At 45.9% G+C, this 27,352-nt stretch overlaps 1 protein-coding gene across 1 annotated transcript in view; it reads right to left on the bottom strand.

The window, feature by feature from the left end:
- The window catches only part of LOC142592723 (uncharacterized), a 325,325-nt gene that overhangs the window by 14,839 nt on the left and 283,134 nt on the right, over positions 1–27,352 (bottom strand). Inside the window, exons 2-6 of the mRNA XM_075704320.1 lie at positions 24,428–24,573; positions 23,055–23,171; positions 20,885–21,031; positions 1,430–1,627; positions 206–589 (exon numbers count right to left, since the gene is read on the bottom strand). Coding sequence (XP_075560435.1) covers positions 206–589; positions 1,430–1,627; positions 20,885–21,031; positions 23,055–23,171; positions 24,428–24,573 — 992 coding nt within the window. The remainder of the gene's footprint in view (positions 1–205; positions 590–1,429; positions 1,628–20,884; positions 21,032–23,054; positions 23,172–24,427; positions 24,574–27,352) is intronic.

The following is a 27,352-nucleotide window of genomic DNA, read 5'->3' as shown; positions in this document are numbered from 1 at the left end:
CTTTTGCCCTCCTCCTAAAGCGTGTCTATATATCGTTTTACTGCATTTCACTGCACAAGGCATCGGGAACGCGAAACCCCACTTGATTTCCGAAACGTCAATTAACATTTTATTTTTCCAGTGACCAGAAGCCTTTCTGAATTTTTTTAAAACCTCCGTCTACCAAAAAACGGGATGCGGCCACTGCCCACAGCTGAAGACTCACGAATTCGTCGGCGCAGTCGGCCGATATGAGCTCCACGGCCGCGCTGTGCCTCAGCGCTCCGACCGCGGCCGCACGGCCGAGCGTGAGCGCCGCGGCTCGCAGGGCTCCCTTCCGCGACAGGCGCACCGGCAGCATCCGGGAGCCGTGCAACAGGTAGGCGGCCTTCGCGGCGGCGGCGGACACGGCCGCAGCCGTGGTCGGAGGCGCGACGACGCCTCGGGCGAGCCCCGCCGCCGAGGAGGAGACCTGCAGTCCCGGCGGAAGCTGCGAGAGGCCGTCGGCTGTGAGCACCAGGCCGGCCACTCCGGGTCGCAGCGCCGGGTGCGTCGGAGGCGTCGGAGGTGAAGAGCGGCAGGCGGAAGACGCTTCCTGGTGCGCAGAAGCCTGCGACAAGTGATGAGTGGTGGAAGACTGAGGCAAGATGAAAAAAGAAAAGAACATCGACGCACGAACCGTCGAAAGTGAACAAATATGTTAAGCCCGGCGGGCCATCTACAAGCCTGATTTGATTTAGAGGGTGATCTTTTTCTTGTGGCATTCTGTGCACCGTAGCCTAGGACAAATCTGCGCAAGTCCACTACAGACGCTAGGCGGACAGTGTCAAGATAAGTGGTTCGTGTTGGGAAGAGTTGTCATTGCTTTCTGCCAGCTGCTTTTCCCAACAAGAAACACTTATCTCGTAGTAGTCAACCCTCCATAGTTTCTGACACCGGCGCCCGGTTATACGAAAATGACGTCATTCGCGGTAGAGGCGGCGGGGCGGGCCAACCGGCAAACGCTTTCTCCTCCAACCTACAGCGCTTTCCCGCTGCCCTTTTCCTCGGACAAGTAACCCATCTACTGGCTTTAGGAGCGTTTGACACGAGCAATGAGCGTGGCTTCGACATGGCCCTATTCTTTAGACGGTGGAGTACCCAGAAACAAGTGGGTCAAGTCTCATTGCGCGTGTTGTGCCTGTTGATGCATATGTGCCCACACGTGCGTTTGTGTGAGTGTCTTTGTGTGCGTGCATGGGTTCCTGCCGTCTCTGTCCTCGCGTTCATGCGAATATTTACTTTCTTTCCTTCTCAATTCATTCAAAATACACAAGTGACATAGTATGCCATCGTTGTAACTAGGGTAACATCTCCAGCGCACACTAATCACCTCGTCTCTCTGCCTGGTGCCATTTGCCCAACGCGCATTTTTCTCGCTTTTGGATTCGGGCATTCAGCTGTGACTCACGTTGCTGCCGGCGTTGACCACCACCAGTTCGTTCCCGCACGGCGGGGACGCAGTCCCAGGTGGCGCAGCTGCAAGCGGTGTCTGTGACAATGAGGAAGTCGACTCGACCGACGCCGCAGCAGCCGCCCCGTTCTTGCGGTCGTTCTTGAGAAGCGCCAATTCACGAAGCTGCGTCTGTCGAATCTCGTCGTAGTAGTCCTGCAGGCGGAGACGACATTTATTTATTTATTTATTTATTTATTTATTTATTTATTTATTTATTTATTTATTTATTTATTTGTTTATTTATTTATTTATTTATTCATTTATTTATTTATTTATTTATTTTACCGTCATGGCTTGTTGGAATTACATCATCATCGTCGTCGTCATCATCAACCTATATTATGTCCACTAAAGGACGAAGGCCTCTCCCTGCGATATCCAATTACCCCAGGAAATTACAAGCAAGAGTGTATTTTTATACAATGCAAATGAATATAAACCAGTCACTACAGCTATATCATACAAACAATCTCTTAATTACAGAATGTTATTAAATTTCAAGGAAACTGTAGTTACCTAGAAGAGCGAGAATATCAGCGGGAAGTCAGTTCTACTTCGGCGACAAACGAGGCAAAACATGAATGAGTGACAAAAAGGGGCCTTTTGTATTGCATGACAGGATACTTGGTTTGCAATGATGACAGATGAAGTGGGATATGTGCTGTCGGCGAAGGAGTATTTGATCATGCTGAACACAGAGGCGATACAACTTGTGGGACAGTGTTAAGCGAGGAAACGTGCCAGAGAAATATGACCGTGGTCTAAAACTGTGGTTGAAAGCGGACCTTTTTTTGCACGTGATATGCTGAAGTAAAGCCCAGCTCGTTCTGGAAATACGTGCAAGAACTCCTCACAAACCGCGGCGCCTTGCGTCATAGTCGGATATAAATTAGTGCGAAACAAATTCTGTGTGGTGAGGGCTTCAGTGCCTATTAAAGAAGCTGTAAGCTACAGAAAATAAAATCTATAAATAGCGATCTAAACTCTAATAAGCAAACAAATAATTCAGGGTAATTTTTTTATTCTTCATTATTATGATTAGTGTTTAAGTTGATGATGATGATCATGATGATGGCGACGCTGATGTAACATTGTTATTATAAAAGTTGACGATAAACCATCGGACTTTGTTTATTTTTAGTTCTTGCACCAATTCAGTACATTGTAAAGTTTCATACGCCACCACAGTGCGCTTGCTGGCTCACGGCAACACGTACATATGCGGCTTGACGGGCCCTGTAACACGTGAAAAAACGCACAGTATGCTTTACTTTAAAGCGTGCTTTTCTGTAAAATTATCCCGCACTAGGAGAAGCCTACCTTAGAAATTCACGTTGCCGAAAAGTTTTTTATAGGGCACATCTCATCACGGTACGAATGGGAATGGGAACTGTATGACCCATTTTATGTGCCTTGCACAAAAAAAGAAAAAGAAAACCTTAGCTCGTGTGCTGATGTTCCTGTCGTTTCACTGTTCTGGTCACGTAGCTTTATGTGCTCTTTGACAAACATGCGTAGTTGAGCGAAAAGGTGCACGGCAGGAGATGACAAAAAAAGGAAAAGAAACTTAATGATGTAAACATCGAAATGGAAGGGAACGTAATTTAGCTTGCGATTTGCGAGCACATCTTGGCTGTCGGATCGTATGGTAAGTGTGTGGGTTTTGTGTGCAGGATTGTAGATGGCGTTTGAAATGACCTGCGTTTAAGCATCCATGGCAGTTGGTGCGTTTGCATGAAAAGTTGAAGATGAATACCGGCAGCGTTGGTCCCGTTGTTTTCTTTCATGTCCGTGCAGCTTTATGCGCTGCTATATCACGAACGTAATCTATCTCACCCGGTTCTATTATGTTAGCCTAGTCCACCTATGTCGCAAGAAGAATGAAGCTTGGGAAGCAATCGGGAGCGGACGTGAGGAGAAACGTAGTGGTTGCTGTTGAGGTAGAAGTGACGGTGGTGCAATGGCGTGTGCGGTGAAGCCTCGGGATGCTAAACTTCTCATTATGTCGGTACAAGAAATAGGCAGCCCCAGGATCCCTTAGCTCGTTCTTGTAAGAACTCCTGTGATTTTTCAATATTTAACGAAAACTAGAAAAAAGATATTGAACTGAAATAGCGCAAAGTGCGAGACACGACAACTGGCAAACAAGCACGCCGTGCGACGACTTCCCACTTAATTTATTACCGTCCCATGATTCGTTTTCGAGCGTTCATGGACAATTGGCCAAGCCACTGCATTTGCGTAGAATGCGATCTTCTGATACAGCCTTTCCTTTTACTATTTTCTTGTTCGCAGCCACTTGTTAAGGACAGTAACAATAAGATTATTGACTATGGCAGATTTGACAAAGGGAACGTTAGGTTAGGTTATGCGAATGAGAAGCAACGAAACATTAAAATGTGAATATAGAACCGAAACTGCGACAGCGACCCAACTAATCTTGCGCAACCTTGCTTTGCTCAATGAGAATTGAACTCTTGTTGAGCAGCCTTCGAGTTCTTAAAGGTACCACTCCTGTAACAGGCCGAGTCGGCAAGGGAACACAACGATGAAGCGATTACCGACACGTTATACTGCCACTGTGGAACAGCTCAGATAAAGAAGACAGCGCAACGATTAAGCTCCATCTAAGTTTATGTCTAAAAGGAGAGCTAGGAAATTAGACCGAATAAAATTTGCCCGTTTCACGACGTTTTTTTCTCGCAGAGCAAACGAATTCAGTATTAAAAATAGAAGAAGAGCAAGAAGAAAACCGGGTCACAATTCGCAGAACGAGCGGTTTGAGTTTTACGTTATGATTATCTTTCTTTCGTGGGGGGTTCAGCAATTCTTTTGCTGAAGGCTGATCTTTTTATATGGGCACTTTGCTCCCTGCTAAGACGCAACATCGATCGCACATCGAGAACATTAGGGCATGCCGCCAAAGTTAATGTGCGCGCTTTCTCTGTCTGCATATTTAAGAGCGTTTTTCCGAACTGCCAACAATAAGCACCCGTGTCTAATTAGAGGTTCAGCGTGAAAAGCACCAAAAATAATATAAACCCCGTTCATTATTCAGAAGTGCAGGACACTTGGGCGCTGTTCACTTCTCCTGCTCAGTGCACTTTCCGTGATAAAACCGTACTAAAAAAGAAATGTTGGCACGTCGATAGAGGCTGCCTCGTTGTCAAGCAAAGTATTACGGACTTCGCACTACATTGTCGGAGTTTTGCGATCAATCAGACGAAAAAAAAAAAAGAACCACCTCCTAGCCGAAGTTTCCTTGAGAAAGCAGGCTTTTGAAGGACTGGTTCTTGTTTTTCAATCGTCAATATCGACCTCAGTAGACACAAACAAAGCCTTTAAAATCACAAAATGAGCATAGTTGTCGGAATCCAGAAAGTGCGGTAGCGTGCAGTTGCCCTTATTCACAAGAAATTGATTCTTCCAAACTGCGAAAGCGACAGGAAAAGAAAATAAAATCGTGTTAGTCGAGGGAGCGGTCCAGGCAACGTTGTCAACAAAAACTCCGAGACTATTCTTACGTAAAAAAAACTGTGGATAATGATGTGCTACGGATAAACAACATTTGGCAATTTCGGGCTTACATGCTTAAAGCGGAAATTACGTCTTCAATGTATGCCGAAATAATCCTGATTACTGCTAACCAGATCGTATTCAATACGAAAATGGTGATATTCAGAGCACAGCGTAGGGAAGTTCCGTTCAGAAGTCTCTGCCTCGTCAACACCTCCTGAACGTCAGGAAATTCCTCCTGCGGAATAGCATAATGCACTACAGTAGATTTCTTCGGACATTTTGAATACCGTGTTATCTTGGCTGTACGGAATGCAGCCTCTCAGTTGAAAGTAAACAGGAGATCATTGGCCGATCCATACACCGGGGCCATTAAAACTATTCACACTAGGTCGCTCATGTTGAACAGGAAGAGGAGGAAAGGGAGGAAGGACAACCAGTCGCAGGTACGGTTGGCTACGCTACGCGGGGGAAAGAGGTTTATGAGACGAAAAGAAACATGGTTGTCATGGAGGAAGCCACTAGCAGTAACACGTTCGGATGGCCATCACGCCTACAATAGGTCAGGGAGGTCTGTCGATTTGATGTTGAAAAAGATAACCGAAGGTCAAATATGCATGAAAAAAAGGGCACTACGCTTGAGCTTGCAATATTGAGCACGAGCGCCTAGCCACGATTCATATAAATGAAATAAGTAAAGGCTCACTTTAGATCGTCTTAATTTTGAAAAAAATTTACTCGCCATCCCGGCCGTGCGAAAGTGGATCTCCAGCGAAGCTGTCGCAAAACCGCCACTGCAACTGCTGAGAAGGGCATGCAACGCTTTATTGACGGTTCGGATAATAGTTTTGAGCTTGTTCTTTATTGAAACGTAAGTTGTTCTGTGTGCTGTACGGGCGATTTAAATGAATGATTGCACTGTTCACTTCCCTTTGCTGAGCGCTTGTAGCCTCTGCCTTACCGTAGTGTGAGTGATTGCTTACGGGGGTATGAGCCATTGCAGCTGATGATAGATGCTTGTTCTGAGTTTGTTATGTGTCGAAACGTACGCAGTTCTGCACATTTTATGCGTGATTCCAATGAATGTCAGCACTGTTCGCTTTACTTTGCTGAGTGATAGTAGCCGAGGGTGATGAGTCATTGCATTAGGTGGTGTGAGCCGTTACTGATAATGATAATTTTTGTTCACGGACGCACACAAAAATGCCGACCACCAAGAGGCTACCAGCTTCGCTGTAAAAGCTCAGGCCATTGCAAAGCTTGTTCGTATTGCACCAAGAAAGCTGGGCTCGCATTGTTTATTCATTGCATATCACTCAGCATTCAACTATTGCACAGCGTGTTAACTGATAAAAGCGAGCTAGTCAAGCTTCGAGTTAGAATGAGCTTAAAATACCCTTATTTCTTACAACACGACCATTCTTATTAATCAGTACAGTGGAACTTCGACATTGCTGTATAAACAGCATGTACAGATCGCTGTTTGAGTACAGGGAGAAAGATGCGACAAGACAAAACTTACTCTCCAGCTTTGGCATTTTGTGAAAGAAAACATTTCACATTCATTCGCCTGATTAGGTTGCATGATTCGAGCAAACCACAAACAAAGGAAATAATGACTACAAAAATCAAAGACAAAGCCAATCCAATCACAGAGCAACGCTCTGCAGTCTGAAACTCTTTCGATCGTTATTTTTTTTGTTTTTTCATCACATGAACACATCCTAAGTTTTTTCCATGCCCGGTATTCAGCAAATATTTAGAGAGAGAGAGAAAGCTTCGGTCAGTAAAATAGAACACGTAGCTCCCATATTGCTCTTTTTCTTTTGAAGCTGAGAACAGCAGCGAATGACGGCATGACTGAAGAGATTTGGCAATTCTGAAATCATAAAAACGAGCGAGTTCCTTTTGCTCGTGCATCAACGCCAGCATTGCACCGAAGGCATGCAACTGAAAGAACAAGGAGTACCGAAAACGAAATATTGATTGGGCGAGCAGCAGCATCACAAGCAGAAAATAGTTTAGCGGCTTTCCACGAAAAACGAAGAGATACCTAAGAAAAGAAATACTTTGAAGCAAGAAAAGAGCAGCAGCGCGAAGGGCGAGTCTGTGCGGCGTATGGACGTGTTTCAGTCAACAGCGTCGACTGCCTGGAGCACGGCACTCAAAATACTGGCTTCCATGAGAACAGGCCTTCCATCCGTCAGAATATCTCGCAAAGCAGCCGCGAGCGATGCGTTTCGAACAAGGTGCCCCATATAGGAACCAATATATAAACGCACACGCAGCGTCTCCTATAAGAACAAATAAACAGAGTGCGGAGATTGAACGAAGCGTATGCTTCGTCTCACCACCTCCGTGCAGTGCAGGAAAAACCACCGTCGTTCCTATTAGGCAGTCGGAAACGATGACCAGCGAACTCCCCGAGAGATGGGAGGCAGGTTGAACTATTTGGCGCCGCTAATCCATACCGGATTCTTCCGATCGTCCTGGGTCGTGCATGGAATTACTAGCGCCGGAGAAGTGAGGTGTCTTTCTTCGATTTCTCAACACCGGTTACCTGGCGAGGCTCGTCGACTTACGTCACGCTGCACGGAACACGTGAAAGCGCTCGCCACAGCTGACGGCGCCATCTTGCGAGAGTGCCGTTAGATGGGAGACGAAGGCGACGCATGTGTGTACTCTGCATCGATATTGGCGCCTTTGTTTCAGCTCGCAACGCACGTCAGAAACAGAAACGCTAGAATTGTGAACAAGTATACTCAGTGCGAGGCCGCACCATGCGTACCGACGTCGAATACGTATGTCGTAACACTCCAGTCCTAGGCGACGGAGTTCTTGCGAGATACATGGATTATTCGGTTTCCCAACTTGTGCGGTCCGTTATTCTTCTTAGAACAGTGGGAGGAAGAAAGCGCACTGTTTGTTTTACTATTATTTTTGGACGTACACCCGTTCAAAGAGAGATAAAGGGTCACGTTGGGACTGTGGCTTAAGCACGCTAAAATTTTGCGTTTCACGAGCCGGGCATTATGTGCGTCAGATGGTTACATGTATTCAGAGTAATTATTTATCTTTTTTTAACTGACATGCATCTTTGCGGATGATTCTGTTCAGGGGTTGTTTGCAAAGGCTTTAACTATTCGCGTTCCGGGAACCTCTAATAAAAATTCACAACCCGCCACTGCGACTTAGTCGCTATTTACTTAAAGAATGATTTGTTTTTTCGCGTCTTTGCTCGTTGAGGCTGAAATAATGGCAGTGAAGCGACTTAGTTTTAAACAATTTACGTAAAAATAAAATGACACTGTGACTCGGAATCAACAAAAGCAGTTACGACTATTAAGCTTACCACGCGTAAAAGAATTTGCATCTATCACATATAGGATATTGCTTCTTTAAAGGTATCCGCCTTACGGCATCCATAAAGACCATAGTCGTGAGCAACTAAAATGGGAATTACATTGCCACTTCACGGAGTCGGACGTCATATGGAAGTTTAGAAATGAAGGCGAGAGGTGCATGTCCCTTTATCGCCGCCAGTGACACGCACAACGCACCTGGGACAACAATATTGTCACGTGGTGGTGACGTTGAAGAACACAGTAGAAAATACTGTGAAAGACAAAACTAACTTTTATTGGGTGAGCCTGTGCCCAAAAAAACAGGCTACACTTATAGCACAATGATAGCGGCGAACACGGTCGGCGATCGTCGAAAATCTGATCAGCGGGTCGAGTGCGTCGGCTTTTATACAGCAGTCATCGAATGTTCCAGACTAATCTTTGGGACCCGCATGCCTTCCACAAAGTTCTACAACATTCGAGTCACGCGATGAAATCAGATAACACAAGGTTCGGCGACAACAGACCGCGGATAGAAGCATCGATAACTTTCGAGAAACTTCGGATACATGCAGACGCGTCCCGCGCGGTGCGATAACATTTGTTAGGCGGCGAAACGTGGTCACCCGTTAAATGTAAGTACACGTGTCAATATGGAAGTTTTAAATCGAAATACTTAAGGTCTTGTTTTACGGCATGACCACTTCACTCAGCTTGGTAAATACCGTGTCGGAGTCCTAGCAATGAAACGCGCTGGTCGCGTTCAGTTTGGCGGAGGTAAGAATGCACTTCCACAACTGGCGCGCGGCCATAGAAAAAAAAATGAAAGGGAAGAAAACACTGAACATCCAGTTTTTATACCTCTAACCCCGAATGCATTTGTCCTGTCTGTGGGCAAAACCTCAACCTATCAGGATGGGAGGCACGCGCCGCGTGCGCCACTGGGTTCCTTGGAATACCACCAGATGGCATTCGTCTCCGCGCATCCGCACAGGCTAACTCATCTTCTTTTTTTCCTTATTTTTTAACATAGGCAGGACATTAGGCAATATAAGAAGAAGAGCTTCATGGCGCAACCCCCCACCCCGTTCCAAAGGGGACGCTCACAGAAAGCGTCCATCCATCCATCCATCCATCCCGCGGCAGTGGTGGCGCTGGCCGTGAGAGGGAAAGAAAACAAAAGATCCAGAAAGCTCGTCTTCGTGCATTAAGTTCGCAGCAACCGTTTACCGGTAAAGATGACAGCTGCATAAGCTTCACTTATGCTTCAAGGGCACAGAGTAACGTAACTACACTTTCATACGTAGGAACCCATCTAGCAAGTGATTTCATTTGTGTTCGGATAGCGCTATGGAAAGGCCACGCAAAGTTAGGACCCCCGAAGAGCAGCGTAAACACGGTGAGCTGCGACGGCAACAGCAACGTCAATATGCCGAACGGCGTCGTGCTCAGGCTAGATGGGACGGAGTGGTTCCTGCCCAAAGCAAGCAACGCACAGTTACGATGCCTAAAGAGCCGCGCGAATACGATGAGCGACGAAAGGAACAGCAACGTCAATATGCACAACGTAGTCATGCTCACACTCGGCAGGACTCAGCTCAAGGCTACGTCACATTGGTTTATCGGATCAGGGGATACCACAGCTTCGCTGGCCATTCACCTTCACAGCGTGACTTGCAGCCCATTTTTTGTTTCCGGTCCACGGGACACGCAGTGCGAAAGGCTGGAGAGCGGAAGCAATGCTTGCTTCCGGAAAGCAGGCAGCTTCCGGAAGAGGGCCTCGCTTCCCGTGTTGCCGAAATTGTCGACAAGTTTCGAGACGCTGAACACACTTCCAACTTTTTAAGCGATAGTACTTTTGTCGTGTACAACATTTTTTTTTAACCCGTCTGCGCGAAGAGACGCGAACGAAACGAGTTGGGAAAGTAAGAACTGCCGGCAGGCAAGAAATCTGGAATTCATTCGACAGAGAGCCCTTCACCTTCTCGTATCATTGAGTTAATTTCAAGAAACGTTTCGCTGATCGAGAAAAATTCGTTCAGAGTTGTCCACCGTTCGTTAGGGAAGTTGCCGTTACGACAAAACACTGGGCTAGACAAAGTCGTGCCCGATTTAACTTGGTAGCATTTCAAACTATGACATTTCCTTTAAGTGAGGACATATAAGTTATCTTTTAAAGAAGAACCGAGGAGATTGCTAAGTCAAGCTAGACTGATGCCCAATGCCTCTCCGGAGTCGCGATTAGGTCGGCTCTACGCAGCGACCATTGTTTTGCTACGGGAGATTGGTCAAAAAGGTGGAATACGTGCTACGGTGTAGCAGTGATGTATCTGTGAACACGAAGTTATAAATATTTGCATTCTCATATCTAGGCCAGTTAATGCTTTTTTTTTCCTCAAATCAGACCTTAATTTTTTTTTTAACATAGAGAAACCTAAACAGACAATACACAGAAGAAGGCCCCAAAACCCAAACTTGTGCAGGGAATGAAGGACAGTTCGGCCGCATTTGCAAAGAAAGAAGAAAAAACAAGAAAAATGTAAATATATTTACAAATACAAATAAAACAATGCAAAAACCAATGAAGATAATTGTGAAAGTAAGCGAATAGCTTTTTATGTGCGCTGAATTGATGATGAAATTAATGGTAACAACGTTTCCTTGCAGTCCTCTAAAGTCATTGTCCCATAACTTCGCTTCTTATAATTCTGTTGCATTTGTGGCGCAGTACTCGCAGCAGCATCCTGGGCTTCGCCAATCAACAAGGTCAGCAACCTTTGACATGACGTCAGCGCCTCGCTGAGCAACTACGGCCGTCTGGAGACATCGGCCCCTTTTTTCTCTGCCTAACAAGCTTACTTTCCGTCCGCTGGCTCCATCTTCAGGGGAACCGTTTCCTCAAAAAAGTCCGACCGCCGACGAAGAAAAGGGGGGAAGCGGTGATTTCCATTGAAAAAATAAAAAAGTCGCAGTGTCGCCCGAACGGCCGAAGTACTCAAAGTGTTGGCAAAGTATTAGTTAACTACACGAAATAAGGTTCTTAGTTTTATCCGCCCTATAAATTGCAGTAGTCATTCGCTTACCGGCAAACACGAAGAGATCTCACTCGATGACCACGAACAATCGCTGTCATAACACTGGCGTGATGAAAAGCACCCGCGTTCAGAAGTGAACGTGTTGGGTTGCCACGCGTGTCCGACACTTAAAATTGCGCGGCTATCAGCACTAAGTGGGCGGCAAGAAAACGCACATGTAGCGACCAGCCATCTTGGCTCGGTCAACATTTGCACTCGCTCCAAGGTACGGCACGTGGTCCCCGTGTGCTGATAACCACGGCCTGCACCCCCCCCCCCTCGCTAGCATAGCGAGGGTTTGATCACGTGTCCTCCAACATCGGGCCCGTGGAAGAAAAGGCGCGCATCAAGCCTCCATATTTTCCCGCTCGCTCTCGCGCGCTTTACCGCTCACCCACAGGAAACTTAGCGTGAAGCGCGATCTCGTAGCACTTGCGCTTTATACAGAACTTCGCAGCCACGCCGATGATGAAAATTCGCCTTCAGTGTCCGTATAATTTTTGTCACAAAAAAAACAATATTGTTTAAACGACATTAGTTTCAAGAACACCCATACTTGAGAGATCCTTTCGCAGTACATTTCCAGCCCAGAAATAAGAAAGACATGCGCGAATATTGCAGTAGGCGTTGCGTGAGAACGTTATCAGCACCGCCTTTCCTGTTCGAAATACACGAAGGAAAGCGTGGCTTCCATTGGTTGAGCTATGTGCCTTAAAATGTAGATCTGCTAGTGTATTTAGATTTATCGCACCTCTTTTCTCTGCCTTTAAATCTTGTAGATAGTGTCATCGAAATCAATTTCCTGATGAATATAGGCCACATAATTTGTCTAATTTAGTTCAGTTGTGCTTCCGTATTCATTAATACAAATAAATTAGGAATAATTCTTAGTATTAGCGATATTTATTACCATTTTTCCAAACAATTGCAAGGGCTTAACATTACGTTTGACGAGAAAATTTTAGGCTTGACCGAAGTTACAGGTATTGAAGTGGTTAAAGCTGCCCCCAAATTTCGTCATTCTATACATATATTCAGATTGCCTGATCCAAATGGTAGAAAAGGAAAACACTATTACAACGCACATTATAATGTCTTTAGATATGCTCATAAAGCTTCCTTTATGATACCTACGACAATTATTGTCTCATACAGTGAATAAGTCGTGTTTGCCAGGCGAACACTAATGGCAAACGACATGATGTTAGGCTTCTTGCACAGCGCTTGCTTCAGGACAAATTTATTGCACTACGCAGAACCACCATAAATAAACTAATCACAAGCACAAAAAGCGAGAGGTGTCGATGAGTGCTTTCTTCGTGGGAATGTCTGCGCACTACGCTTATGTCCATGAATGCTAGTGGATAGAGGTGAAGCCTTCACCACGCCTGAAGTGTAGGCAATGGTACAGTATAGTATTAGATGTTTTAAATACGAAAGCTAAGCTCGACAACACATAGGCAAAAGGCAAAATAGGGATATATGTAGTAAAACCTGAGTCAACCAAACAGACCAGGGGACTATTTATTTCCACTCCGCTTCGAAGCCGACGTCAAAAATCATCATCATCATCATGGGCTAATTTTGCTGCGATGCGAAGGCGGCATTTGGCGGCTTTTCTGTTTTGTTCTGTTCTGCTGCCTGTGCCGGGAATGATATTTTCTTTTGCTGTGAAATTTCTTTTGCTCTGAAATAAGTTACAGCGGAAACTTGCCCATTGAGGCCAACACTATGCTCACTCTTCTTCTCAATCCATACGCGGGCGTGTATATTTGTCTATACACTCCATGTCTCCTGCTAATGTGCACCGCCCCCTTTGGGACGCGAATATTTTTACCATGTGTCCTTTACTTCCAGTTGCCCCCGGATACACCGCTACGTACTACTCCCTCGGTTACCACGACGCGAGCAGATCGTGTCGTACCGTTCGTGGCCGGACGACGCACTTTACAAACTCCTACGCTTCCTCATCGGAATGGCGGACAGCCCCACGTGCCACAGGCACAGCTGCGACGAGAAATTCCCACCTTTTGTGCGTCAGCCGGCGCAACAGTGCCGAAATAGAAGTCACATGCGCAATGGCGGATAGCCTGGGCAATCGTACACTCTCGGAATAGAAAGTTAGAAGCCAAGTGTCCGCTAGAGCACTGCGCGCCGAAGTGAAACCTATTTGCCAAACTCAAGTTCCTGAGATCTACCGTCCTTCTGTGAACGCCAGCTGCTACCTATTTATACGGTAGGCGGCTCAGCTTGTTAGTGCGCACCTATATTTTATTTAATATCCCCGTACGCTCTCTTTCTACGTTTGTCATCTCACTTTCTCTCCCCAGTGGAGGGTATAGCCAGCCAGAACGAAGTCTATAGCTAGCCTCTCGGTCTTTCAATGGATCCTTTCTCTCTCTCTCTCTCTCTTCTCAGTCCATACAAAGGGATGCACATTTGAGCTTAGCGCTGTCGGTCGGAAGCAGACGCCCACGTGCAAAGCGGCCCCATCCGACTGTCAATTAACGACAGAGCGTTGCGTCGTACTAATCGTGTTCCACCGATCGATCCGGCCGCATTCAACCAGTGCCTGTGGCCAATTAGAGGCCCGCCATGGGCTGAATACTTTAACCGACGGAAGCACAAAGCGACAGAGACTACAGGAACTGACGCAAGCGACAGAGTACAGTCGCTAAAGTAGCAAAAGAAAAAGAAAAGGGGGTGGGGGGGGGGGGGGCAAACCTAGGCGGATTTGATCGAAACGCGCGTATTTGTTCTTTGGCGCTGAAGGCGGGCTTAATCCCCTAGGCGAGCTTCTTTATGGACAATCGGATTACGGGCCAATTAAAGGGGAGTAGGGCAACCACCGTGAAAACGAGAAAGACCGCTAGCGGCCGCCTCCCGTAATGTTCTAAGGAGACCCTATAGCTATGCGCATTTTACATGCGATGACTCCGAAAAAACTCGAACGGCGCTGGGACGGTGAAGAGTAAGCCAAGCGGGTAAGAGATATACTTTGTTTCCAGATACCTCATTATCAACAGAAGTTAAACATTAAAAGTACGCTCATCATTTATAGGTATCATTTGTGTTACGCGCAGTTTTTTTCTAAATATGCTTTGTATTTTTCCTCTTCTGGATGACCTCCTTAGAAAAGACGGGAGCGGCACATCGGGAATTTGAACACGTGAAGGAATCGACGCCAAGAGTTTATTTAGAGCACGAGTGATTAGTGTTGATCTTCAATGCCTTTTCTGCATGCAAGCTCAAAAGAGCATGTAGACACTGCTGTAGACATTCGCTTACTAATAAGTTAACAAGCACGGCATGACGCGTGCACAGGCAACCACGAAGAGATTTCACTCGATGACCACGAAGACTTGCTGTCACAACGCTGGCGTAATGAACAGCAGATGAAGGAAACCAGAGAAATCACTTCATTGGGCTGCACATGGCTTGGCGGAGTCCCTCACGCGATGCTACGCCAGCAACTTTACTCAAACAGTGGACTACGTTTACGCGCAAGGAAGTGTACGATACAAGTTACATTTGCATACTCGGTGTCCTTCCGTTCTAAGGGACTTAATCTCGCTGCTATCCCATCGTCACGCACATCGGCATAATTACGACAAATGATATTCTCAGCCAAAGGTCACCAATCGCCCCTGTTATACGTGAGAGCAATAGTTCATTTTTTTTTTCTTTTACAGCACCCACATTGCGTCGTAACTTGAAAAAAATGTGAAAAAATATATCGTCAAACTAAATGAATTTTCTAACCCGCAAGCGCTTATTGTACGCTTTATGGCCTTCATGTACCCTTATATCGTTGAGAAATTACAAAGAAGCGAAAGAGTGCATCCCATTAATATTGTGCTGCTGTGTTCTGGAGGAACGTCTGCTCAAACTCCCAGTGTTGTGCGACCTTTTATGGCGGGTAAATGAAACAAATGCAGCTTTTCTAACGTAAATTGCTTTTTTTTTTTTTTGAAATAGTGGCTCCAGATTAAGGGCACATCTGCGCCGTATTCCGGTAAATGTTACCTATACAAAGTACTCGCCATGGTAACATCGTCAGGGTTCCCGACGCACAGTGTCAGGGAACATATAGATCACCTAATCAGCTCTCGTAGGCTATTCGTTTCAGGAAGAACAACCCTAATGTATTCCCTAAGTATACATGAGGCTATGACGCGATCAGCTACGAGAACTACTTGATCCATGGACTGCAGTGCATCGAATGCGCTTTTAGCACCTTTGAGACACTTGTCTCGAGATGTTGGCGTTACTGTGGGGAACATGCAGGGACATGCGCGCCTGAGAAGCACTGGATATATTGCAGTTGGCTGGGATTGGTTCAAACGAGGTACATAAGGTATGATCTGCATCCGGTAAACTGAAACAGCCTGCGGGCGCACTCTCTCAGGGACTGACGCGCCGGTCACGGCGCACAAGTGTGAAGCCAGACGCGGCCACCCGACACTGCGACCACGAAGCGATGCGCACGTGCGGGGTGGAAGATCAAAAAAGAACGTCTGGTAGACAGTAAGTGCCAGAAGGAGAGCAGATGGGGCCAGTAAGAAAAGAGTCATCGTCTGGAGAAGACAGGAGTAAGCTTCCTTGAATATAGCCAAGGTATCTTTTTACCATTAGTTAGTTTTGTTCCCGTCTGATTTATCCGCTGTTATTCGAGCCTCAAGGTTTAAAGTTGTAGCATGGTCATTTAATTCAGAAACTACAACAAGGTCATTGATGTACAAAGGCAAAATTGTAGCAGCCGTCATCGCCTTCCATCTTTTCCACGCGCTTCGCCCTTGCCTTATTTCAAGCAGAATCAAAATGCTGCTTTGGCCTTTTCTTTTTCGTGACCTTAGGCGCATTATCGTTTCGGCAACGATCGGCCAGCAGCATGTAATAAGAGCCACATGCCCAGATACCTACACCAGGCATAACGGCCTGTCGCGGGCTTTATGTCGCCCCGTCTCACTACAGCCCACCTTGTTCATCCATTGCACACTTGAGAGCAGCACAATAAGAGTGCGCAAGCGCCCCGTCACGTGGTATTCTTTTTTTCACATTTCGCGGGGCTTTCTTTGGAACGCGGGAAAATGGACCACGTGAGATATGTCGTGTTGGAAACAATTTATTGAGAGGTTTCTCAAGATGCTCTACAACTTTGCCTATCACACTTGGGGGATGCAGCCTATACTTAAAAAGTTGATTAATTAAACATACGTAATCCGCTAGTTAGAGGGAAAATAAAAATAGCCTGAGTAGCTCTAGGCCAGTGCCAACATTGTGCGTTCGGTTCAACTCGCCTCCGGAGTACCGTTCATTTTTAAAACTTTGGGTCAAATTATGTGGGACGTCTATATTCTCGATTAATACGTTAAAGTCGGCGGATTGAATAAAGCCCCAGTGAAATACTGATTGTGAATCTTGCATTTGTGTTAGCCTAGGTGCGTAAATTGTCCTGTAGTTACACCATAGCTTGTATTCTGTGATAAGCTCATTTCGCAGGTGAACACGAAGAAAAGTCTCTTACGATAGATTTCTTTTCAAGAAAAGTCTTACATTTACGGCACCTGTCTTTGCTGCATAAGAGTCGCAAAGCGGAACATTCGATGAGGCCTCCATGCAGGCGAAATATCTCGCAGAAACCAGTGGACGCTCTGAATAATGGATCGATTGGCAGGCGAAATAAGGAGAGAACCAATTATTTCCTCTGAAAGCTCAAGCGAGCGACGACATACGATGCTACTGACGTTTCGGTGAAACGAAAAAAAAAACGAAACAAAATGAGGATTTTTTTTTACACTGGAAAGGCATCAACCAGCGACTTCTCATGCAGCGCCGAGCTTGCATATTGATCCCAATGGCGGCGAGCAGGGCGCAAAACCATTGTCGCAATATCGCCGTGCTATTGCCAGCCCCCTCACCCTCTTCTTCCTTGCCCCCCTTCCCCTCGTTCTTATTTCCCTTGACAATATCGCTCAAAAAAAAAAAAAGGGACACAAGAACGATAAATCTGGCCCTTCAAGGAAATGTTTTCGGAAAATGAAGTAACAAAGAAAAGAAGCTCAAGATAGAAAGAAAACTAGAAACGTAAGCGCCACTAGCGTGCTTATATTCATCTGTTATTGTCACATGTAACTTATCACAGCCTCCCAGCCCCTCTGGGTTGTATCGATCGCTATAGGAAACTTCCGGGACGGCGTTTTCTGAAAATGCTACGAACACGCGAGCCCATAGTGCCCAACGGTGCACGAATACCTAAATTATACAATAAAGATGAAGGAAAGGGGTTTCGATATTCAATGGTTAGATCCGATGACTCCATATGTGCATGCATATCGAATTTTGAATCAAATACAATATAAGTGAGACTCGTCTTCGGTGACTGTTCAAATAACTGAATTCCGCTCAGGAAGTACAGATACGCATTAAAGTGCAATGTCACGATCAAAACAATGGACGCTCGCAACGTGTAGATAATAAGTGTGCGAAAAAATCAGACAGTTCTCATTTAACATGGTAAAGTTCCCAATCTATACGAACAGGCAAGCATTGCTGTTTAATATTTAAATATTTCCCACTTTTTAACATTATCCTAAAAAAATTGCAGGGAGTTGGGATTTGAGGTAAAATATATTGTTCTATCCGCATGGACGAAGCTTGCAACTTTCCCAAATTTGCATTCTCGTACTCTCTTGTAAATCTGACGCGCTGAAGAGCTCTGAAAGCTCAATATACTCTCGCAAGAAGCAAAAGTCGTACGTTGGTTGATATATTTGCGCAGCTACAGTAAAGCACCATCATCTATAAGCGCGTGAAACATGTGCACCGACGTTATGGCCGAGATCAACAAATATTTAGACTAGTTTTTCATAAGCCAAGTGATCAATTTTAATGCAAACGAATTTAAAAATAGAAATAGGACTTAGCCAACGCGATGACGCTTTCTTCCCTATCCATTTTTTTAGCATAGCCCAGTAGCCGCCGCAGTCCCTCCTTTAATGAGCGAGCTTTGTTGAATAAGTTTACGTATTTCTTTTAACGCCAGCGTTGCAAATATATTAATGGAGAAGGGCGCCTCAGGAGGCAAGAACAATTTACGCATTTTTAAAAACACTATCTGTTGTGGAGATGTTCGTCCACCAAATTTCCCGCTTCGATACCGACAGTGGACACTCGAAGGAATTACTGCCCACGTGATGCTTCCCGCCTGGTTTTAGTTTCATTAATAAACGGGTTGACCACTGTGTGGAACTCTTATCATTCTATCTCCTGCAGATCATGGCTTTGTTCCAATACTCGCTGTAGACGGCTAACTAGATGGCAAAATGACAGCGATCACCTTATGTCTCGTTCCAATTCTCATGAAGACGTCAAAGTAGGCAGCTTCGCAAAGACAGCATCGAAGTCAATAACGATGCAGGTTACTTTCCTGTTCGAACAAAATGGCGGCTTAGAAGGACGCTTGGAAAGCAGACAGGAAGGTTGTCTGCGCACAAGGAAACGTAGACGCGCGATCCCACGCTCTTAATGTAAGCTATATCGTGCTTTTATGGGTTTTCAGGCGCAAATGGTTTAAAATACAGAAATAATATGTGCTTTCATCAATTTTTTTCTTTTCGCTGCTAGTTGGCGTCACGTTTCAGAAGCGTCTTCCGTGCATATTCCAAACGGCTAGAAACGCGTTCCATTATATAGCCTCGAAGCTTTCTCAGCTGTCTCCGTAGCTGTCTACGTAGACAGTCTCCGATGCTGGCCATAATTGGGAGACACCCCATGCCTTGGCGATCTACAGTCGCTCGCCGTACAAGCACGTGGCGACAGATTGGACGCCTCAGGAGGCCAGCGCCGCGAGTTTCTCTACGTCATGAAAGCGTCGAAAATGACGTAAGCAGTGCTTCCAGCTTTGTTTGCGTACACTGTTTCGGTATTGTAGAGAAAAAAATGCGAATTTCTCTCTACCAAGATCTCAAGAAATGATGACGTTTTTTTTTTTAAATCGCGCAAATTGCTTTTGCCACCTGTGGCGTCCTCCCCTCATACTGCTATTGCAATGCAGGCGTCAAATCCAGTATTTAAACAGTTAATTAACAAACCTCCTAATACCCGAAACCGAGTACGACGGCTGCTGGACCATCTAGTGTCCGCTGTGCTCAAAGAACAGCTTGCGAAAAGAAACATTGTGGCAGTGGTTAAACCATGTTTATCATATTTCTAGAAAATCTGTTTTCATTAAAATATATGACATGGTATATATAGCGCACGGCGAAAGGAGCCTGCTGCCGCAACCGTTATGTTCTTAGAGTAGGCCGCGGTATGCAGAATGGTACGTAACCAGAAAAGTTTCCACACAAGCCTACTGGCACATTTTGCAACTACGGATCACTAATTCTGTCGACGGAGCCTTGTTTCGTTTGAAGGATTCGAAACTTCAAACAGAGCAAATATTAGCTCTATGCAAGATAGAGCGCCACATCGAGTGTGTCACACAATGTTGCAAGAGCACATCTGAACGCGTCAGCGCCATCTTTCGTTAACGACTGCTGCGTTCGGAATGATTTGTCGTGGGCGTCGATGAAGTAAATGTTAGTGCAAGCCATCTCGCTTTCTGAAGCAGCTTACAGAGCCGTAACATGTTATTATTTCAGTACAACTGGCTCTGTTTGCAAAAAATCGTTAGAGCTAGGAAGCATACCACGTCTCAAGCCTTCTTCAAAGAAACGTAAAGCTTTAAATATTATTTTCGCCCGCCTAGCCAGGTGACATTGTGTTTAGTCGCGCCTATTGCGGACCGAATAAAGTTGTTTCATTCACTCACTCACTCTCATGCCTTCAACACACTGGCTTAACTGACAAGCTCCACTATGCGTACGTCAACACCATCACCTTTGTCTCACCAGTTACACACCATGATCATATATTTTCTTGCTTTCTTTTTTGTTATTTTCGCGCCATCCTCCTCGAAGGTCGTTCGGTCCGCGGTATTTTTTTCCCCGCAATGTAACACGTAAGCAGAATTCTGTCGAGTTCATTAAAGAGTTTTCGCGCTCTCTCTATGAGCAGTCACAAGCAGAATACAAATGGGAATACACCTCGCACTTTCATCACGCGTATGTCTTAAGTGCACCATGCATGCATAAAAGACACTTGAGGAGGATAGCCAATTTAGCGGCTTGGAAAGAAATGTTCGCTGAAACACCTCATGGCTTCAAACGCCAGTCATTTCAAGTACTACAGTTCTCATTCGAAAAAAAAAGTAATATGGCGTAACGTTCTTCTCTCATTAGCTCATGGATGTTAGCTTTTAGCAAAATCCGTTCACAGGCCTTGCATGATGAGCTTCTTTCACGACAGTGAAAAAAAGTAGACCCAAGAGAACAGATAGTTTCCTCTAATCAAAGTGAAGCCGCTGCTAGTCTGAAAAAAAAATCAAGGGAAGAAAAAAAAAACACGATCAACGTCCTCGCTGCCGTACTTACGGGCACAAGAAAGGGCTTGAGCTGAGTCAGGGCGAAGGCCATGCGTCTGTATGCTTCAGCCGGCGGCGCGAATGCATTCACCTCAACGTGCAACTCCTCGTGAAGGTGCCAATACTTGGGGTCTTTCAGCTGCCGCAGGCCTTCCTCCTGGAAGAACGCCAAAGAAGAAGCACGTCCGACACGCCGATGCATGCATGAGACAAAACAGAAAAAGTAAAGCTCAAGAAAATTGGAAGGAATGAACAAGACATTTGCAGCGAATTCATGGGTGCGGCAGTAGGCGCTTTCTCCAAATCCGCATTGAGTAGCTCCTTATAAATCAGTTTAACCACGTCGTCTGTGCTTTTTCGCGTATCAACTTCATTATTTTCATCAAATTTTCCCTACGTGCGATTTCCGTTTACATTATTGCTCGGACCTAGGACGCCAGCCAGAACGAGATGAAACGTCGATCGTTCGCGCAATACCTGTAGAATCTGAACGTTCTCGATGACAGCAGAGGTCTAACGAAATTCAGGCACCAATGTTTGCAGGAAATCGTCGAATATCTCGTACGTCACGCATGCTATAAGATGCATTGTGGTTTTAAGTCCAGAACAAACGATGTAATCCAATAACTGGGGCCAAGTATAACTCGGCACTTTTATGAATGGCGTAGGCAAAACTGCTTACCGAATGACACTTAGGTGATGCGGAATTCAAAGCATGGTCTAACAAAACTACTGAGACAAGTAATCTCGTTAACTTACTTATGTCACATTCGAACTTATGTAGAAATTCTGAGGTCTATGACTCCCACGTGATTTGCTTTCGAGACTACTTGAGCTTAAGAGTGAAGGATCATGTACTGCGACAGAAACAAGCAAGAGGAACTTCAAGGAGCTTCGGTTTGAAGTGCACAATATGAGCTTTAATAATAGAGAGACAAGCGAGAAGTCAGAGGTGAAAGGCAGGGAGGTTAACCAGGCGGAGCCCGGAGGCTACGCTGCATTGGGGAAAGGACACTGAAAGATGAGAATGAATAAGCAAGTTCACACTTTACATTGGCACACACACAATCAAGCGTTCATCACCGAGTGAACCACAAGGGATCAAATAGGCTGGTGTATTACAAGAAACGCAGCAGCGCTTTTGTGGCGTTGTACATAGCAGGCACACGAGGCCATCATACGAAGACCTCTTCGGTGAAAGGCCTGACTACCAATTGCTCTAAAGCTGTCCGGAGGGCAGTCTTCTCAGTGCCGCGCAGTCACGCAAGATATGTTTGATCGTTTCTTCAACACTACACGTGCTGCAATCGACGGTGTCCGCCATTCCAATTAGGAGTGAGTAGGCGCTCGTGATAGAAACTCCTAGTCACAGTCATCACAGTAACGTTACCTCACGTCGAGTAAAACCGGGTAAATGTTGTAATATCATACGTGGATCTATGAGATATAAGCGCCGGTTGGCGAACTCTGGCGTATTCGACGTTTCTTGGAGTACTAATATGAGAAAAACCGCTGAGTTTCCGCGTTGAATCCGTTCTCGACAATGGTATCGAGGTGCTTTTCACATACTCCATGTGCCTCACCGGCAGATTTGTGGGCACTTTCATTTCCAGTAATGTTGCAGTGCCCAGGTACCTGCTGAGGCCCTATGTCATGGCTTTTGTTCACCGCTTGATGGTAGTGTAATTGCATGCCGGTCACCAGTTGTACGTATGGGCCGCGGCGCAGAGCTCATGAGAGTATTTGCAGAGCTGCTTTAAGTAACAGGTACCTCTTTTGGGCGTCACATCAGTCAATGCACCTTTTCTTCAATAATTAGAGGGGAAAATATTGAAAGTAAACTATACATGATACTATTGAAGCATATCACTCTGCAAGACGAGGCGAGAAATGTTGTGATAAAGAATTACTCCACAACGTAATCCTAGTCATCGGACTTTAAGACATTCTTTCTTCTTTCTTCTAACCAAGGTCAGCCAGTAGAAGTACGGCGGTGAGAAAAAGCATGACAGAAAAACTGAAGGCTTATTAGGCGCATTGGAATTACAATTTGGTGTCATGCTTATTTGGAGATGTACTTGGGTCATTAGGATTAGAAAAACAATGGTATATAAGGCTTCAGTTGATAGGAACGTGGGCTGAGAGACAAGGTCACGTAAACAAAACGTGAGCGCACTTACTTTTGCTTTGTCTCTCATAGAGCCCCTGCCGAGTATGGCCATCTTAGTCTGCGTCTCTTCCTGAAGCCGCTTCAATGAGTTGCCCTTGGGTCCCAGCAGTTTGCCGACGAAGTTGAACTATATACGCAGAAAAAAGAAAAGAAGAAGAAAAAAGCGACATTGAAATGACAAATCAGTTCTGCGGAAGCCCGCAAGGTGGAGGAAAGTACACAAGCGGCAAAAATTGGCATCCGCCCGAATCGTAGCACGAAGCTACAAAGGAAACCCATACAGGTTTCTCAGAAAGAAAACTTCGCAGTTGAAAAATTCGTCCCGGTCCGAGGTTCGAACAAGGGACCAACGCCTTGACCGGGGCAGTCGCTCTAATATTTCTGCTAACCAGGAGGCTAGCCGATCTCAGAGCAAGGGCGAATCAAACGACGTTATCCATTTATTCGCCCACTAATCGAATTTTCCTTCAACTCCGAGGTTTTTTTTTCTGAGAAGCCTGTATAGGTTTCATTTGTAGCTTCGTGCTACAATTCGGGTTGACGCTAATTTTCTTTTCACAGCCACATTACGAGAAATGTAGCCATGAATAAAAGTAATAATCAACCAAGTTATGTCACGGCAACAATTTTGTCGTCATTAGGCATGTAACGAGCCTAGACGGAACGGCAATTCTTACTTAAAAGGACAGCAAAAAGAATTGTGCACATCCAACGCACATTTGGAATCTTTGTGAAGCGAATCTTTGATGGAGCGTTTCATCAAATGGTATTTGCCCACTCTCATTCCTCCATCATTGACGTAAAGGAAACTGGCGCGCACACATGCGCTCTCGCGCGCCAATGTTACGCAATGTGACGCACGCGGCGATCCTCTCAATGTGCTAGATGACGACCAAAGTACACGTGAAATTGCAGCCTGGCGATTACGGCATCACGCTGCTATGCTGCGGGGCCAAGCTTTGGTGCCTGCGTCAGGAAGATAATTCAATTTCTTTTGTCAGTACAAGCTATCGGGCACGGCAGAAGCTGCACCCAGCAGCATCGAGCAGCTGTGATCAGGAATGTCCAGAAGGGTTCCCCCAGGAAAGCTTCGCCTTAATAAGAGGTAACACATTGGTGTACAGCGGAGGCATCGATTATTTTGGGTCTATCTAAATTCCTGACATATCGCACTATATTTAGCGCATAAAGCCGATCGGTTATAAACAGGCTCGACTGTAACACTTAATCGTAGTGTATATTAATACTCTTCGATGGTTTCTTTCGTTTTCTCGTTTCTTAAGGTAACCTGTAGTTGCTTTTCATACAGTGCTTATTTCTGCTGCGTAAAAATCTGTCCATTATTTTTTAATTTTATCTTTTGCTAAGACATGGTGCGCTTACGTTCGGGTGGTCTTTCACGGGCACTTGCACGCGGACCTGGAGTCGCACGGAGCGCCCCTTGTGGATGTCCATGAGAGGTCCCGGTGGCACCCAGGTGTGGGAGGACCGGGCGCTGCTGCCGTTCTGGCTCTGTACACGCTGGATCTCTGCACAGGAAGATCCCGACAGGGAAATGTCAAATTCGGCCTTAACCCTTGACTCTTACATTCTGGCACGTGCATTATAATCACTACATTATAATCAGATCAGAAGTAGCGACCGAAGCAACCGCCTGTTATAAGCTTCGTGGTCGTTCATATTCAAAGACAGCGCTGTAGCACAAGGCCGCTGGTCCGTGCGATGCTTCGCACATTGTTAGCGCATTGGGAGCTGTGACGGGATTGCGGAGAAAGTGACAGTCGTGTAGCATGTTTTTTTTTTCATTATTATTATGGCGAAGAAAAGTTTGCTCCCGCGCAGCTCTTGTCAGTCCGCGAGTACTTCGTCAGCCCAGACAAAATGTTGCACATGGAGCCTCATGTACGCCCGCGTACCTAAGATTCTCGACCGCACAGACACCAGAGCAGCATATAAGGAACCGAACAAGTTTCCGCCCTTGGAGAGGCGTGCCAGCTAGAATGGATATTCACCTCGCCGTTTCGTACGCACGTCATTAAGCTGGGATGCAACAACGCGCGGATGAGTGAGCAACGCGCTTGAATGCGGTGCTCAGTTAAGGTCGCCATATTGCGTTTATGGGCTTGACAAGATGCAAGAGCTTGCGAGCGTACGGCCATAAACAAACAAATAAATAAATGTTGCAGTTTAACGCATTTTGAGCATAAGTGTGTCATGGGGCTGAAGTGACGCCCATTCGCACTCGAGATTTACCTATCAGGCAAGAGGAACACGAGCGCTAACAACAGTCATACATCCTAAACACCGAACTAAGGCGGCGATAGGAGCCTGTGTTCCCTTTCATAGCATAAGCGCTTACTCGCTTTAAACGAGAAGAGAAAGTGCATGACGAAGCATGCTCGGTCACGAAACAAAATAAAAAAAAGGAAACGCAGATGAAGAGGTGGTTGCGAAACCCTGTAAGCTTACAATGTAACTGAGGCGAGATATGGGCGGCGTTCTTTTATTTTTCACAAAGACTGCGCGAGCATCCTTGCAGGGCTTGCGTACAGCGAGAGGGGACAACAATCAGCGGCAAAATTAAAGCACCGTTATCTGGCAATTTCAGCACCTCCATTACGCAATGTCAGCCTGCGGCCACGCGTGTTCCCCGAAGCCCCCAAATCACCCGATCCTTCGCTTTTCTTTTTCTTCTAAAGGCGCGAGCTATCGGCGCTGAGCACCTTTCATGCCGCACCCCGACGCGTACCTCGTTAGCATATCATTACTGGCTCAATAGAGAGGCACAAGAGGCAGCGTGCCAAAATTTGCATTGTCTGTCGTTTGCTTCCGAACATCGTCAAAGAAGGTAAATGCTGCTACGGGGATAAGGCTCACTGTCGCTATCCGGTTTCTCCTTGAAGCGCACTTTGTATGCGCGAAGGGAAAGGAAAAGCTAAAAAACAAAAGGTAGCGTGGACGCGCGAAAGCGCGGGGAAAAGCAAGAAACTAAGTGTTTCAGAGGCAATCACGAGATATATTTGCATAGAGAATCCCCTCGAAATCCGAAACCCGACTGAGTATTGATGCTATGGGAAACATTCTTTGTTAAAGAAAAAGGCGCTAAGAAATTTTTTTAAAACCAGTGACAAAAAGTCTAGAGCGCGTAATTTATTACCTGTACATCTCCCTTTTGGCACTTTTTTTTTTTCGAGCTGCTCGTTCCAAGCGTACTACTTGTTCCTCTAGGATCAAAGTGCCTGCGCACGGGGGCTCGTTCCAGCTACGCGTTCCGGTCAAGCGACTGTTTCGCAGCCTTTTGTGTCCGCGTAGATTTAGTAAATGTCGACCTGCGGCAAAATACCCTTTCCTTTCAGCAGGCCTTAACGCAGCTTTCCCCCTTTTATTCTACGTTCCGTCTTCCGGCGAAAGGTCAGGTGTTCTCGTCATTATATCGCTACTGAAGGAACGGTGGGTAGGCCATCACGTAGCCGATTCCTTAAGGAACAACATGTGAAAATGTCCTAATTGCATCTAGCATTTAGGGGTAGAAGTTGCGTTTTGCCACTACCGAAGGTACTCCAAGAGCTGACAACATAAATGGGTTTAACAGCATAGAATTGTACAGATTCCCCGCCGTTCTAGAGCAGTGGCTACGACTTTTCGTTGACTGATCTCGAGGTCACGGGTTCGATCCTTGTCGCGGCGTCCGCCATCCGCTGACGGCGTAATGTAAAGAAAAAAAAAGCTCGCGGACCGCAAACTTTGGTGCACGTCAAAAAAACCCACGTAATCAAAATTACTCCGGAGTCATTCACGATGACATGCCTCATATTCATATTGTGGTTCTGGCACGTAACCTCCACTCCTCCAACCACGTCCCCGCACCTTCGAGATGAATAAATTAATGGCATTGTTTAATTATTTCAATTAACTACATTTATTGCGTTAGTGCTGAAATTTTCACGAAGTTATCGCACAAGCGTTCACACATACACCAGGAGCCCTATAGCGCAAAACTATTCAAATCTGGTTTCATTCCAGTCTTCTGACGTAAAACTTACGTCACCGCCAACGCAGTGATCGGGCGGTGACTCACTCGCAGCGTTGTTTGAAGAGGCCAATGAAACGTTCGCCTCGTTTATAGGAGGTGGCTTTAGTTTGCTTGCAAGGCGAATAGCGTTGCCTCAATTGCCAGGTTTTTCTTTTCTGATTGGCTCACTAGAGGCGAAGAGCATGCGGAAGTGGAGAGGGGTTCGGTGGGGCGGAGCTCGCGCAGTGAAAGTAGGTACCCGGATGAGGAGGGTAGTGTCGGCGTCGGTGATTGCA

Source organism: Dermacentor variabilis, chromosome 9 (genome assembly GCF_050947875.1).
Source record: "Dermacentor variabilis isolate Ectoservices chromosome 9, ASM5094787v1, whole genome shotgun sequence".
NCBI classification, from domain to species: domain Eukaryota; kingdom Metazoa; phylum Arthropoda; class Arachnida; order Ixodida; family Ixodidae; genus Dermacentor; species Dermacentor variabilis.
Note: the sequence above shows the minus strand (reverse complement) of the source record. Positions and strands in the feature narration are given on the sequence as shown.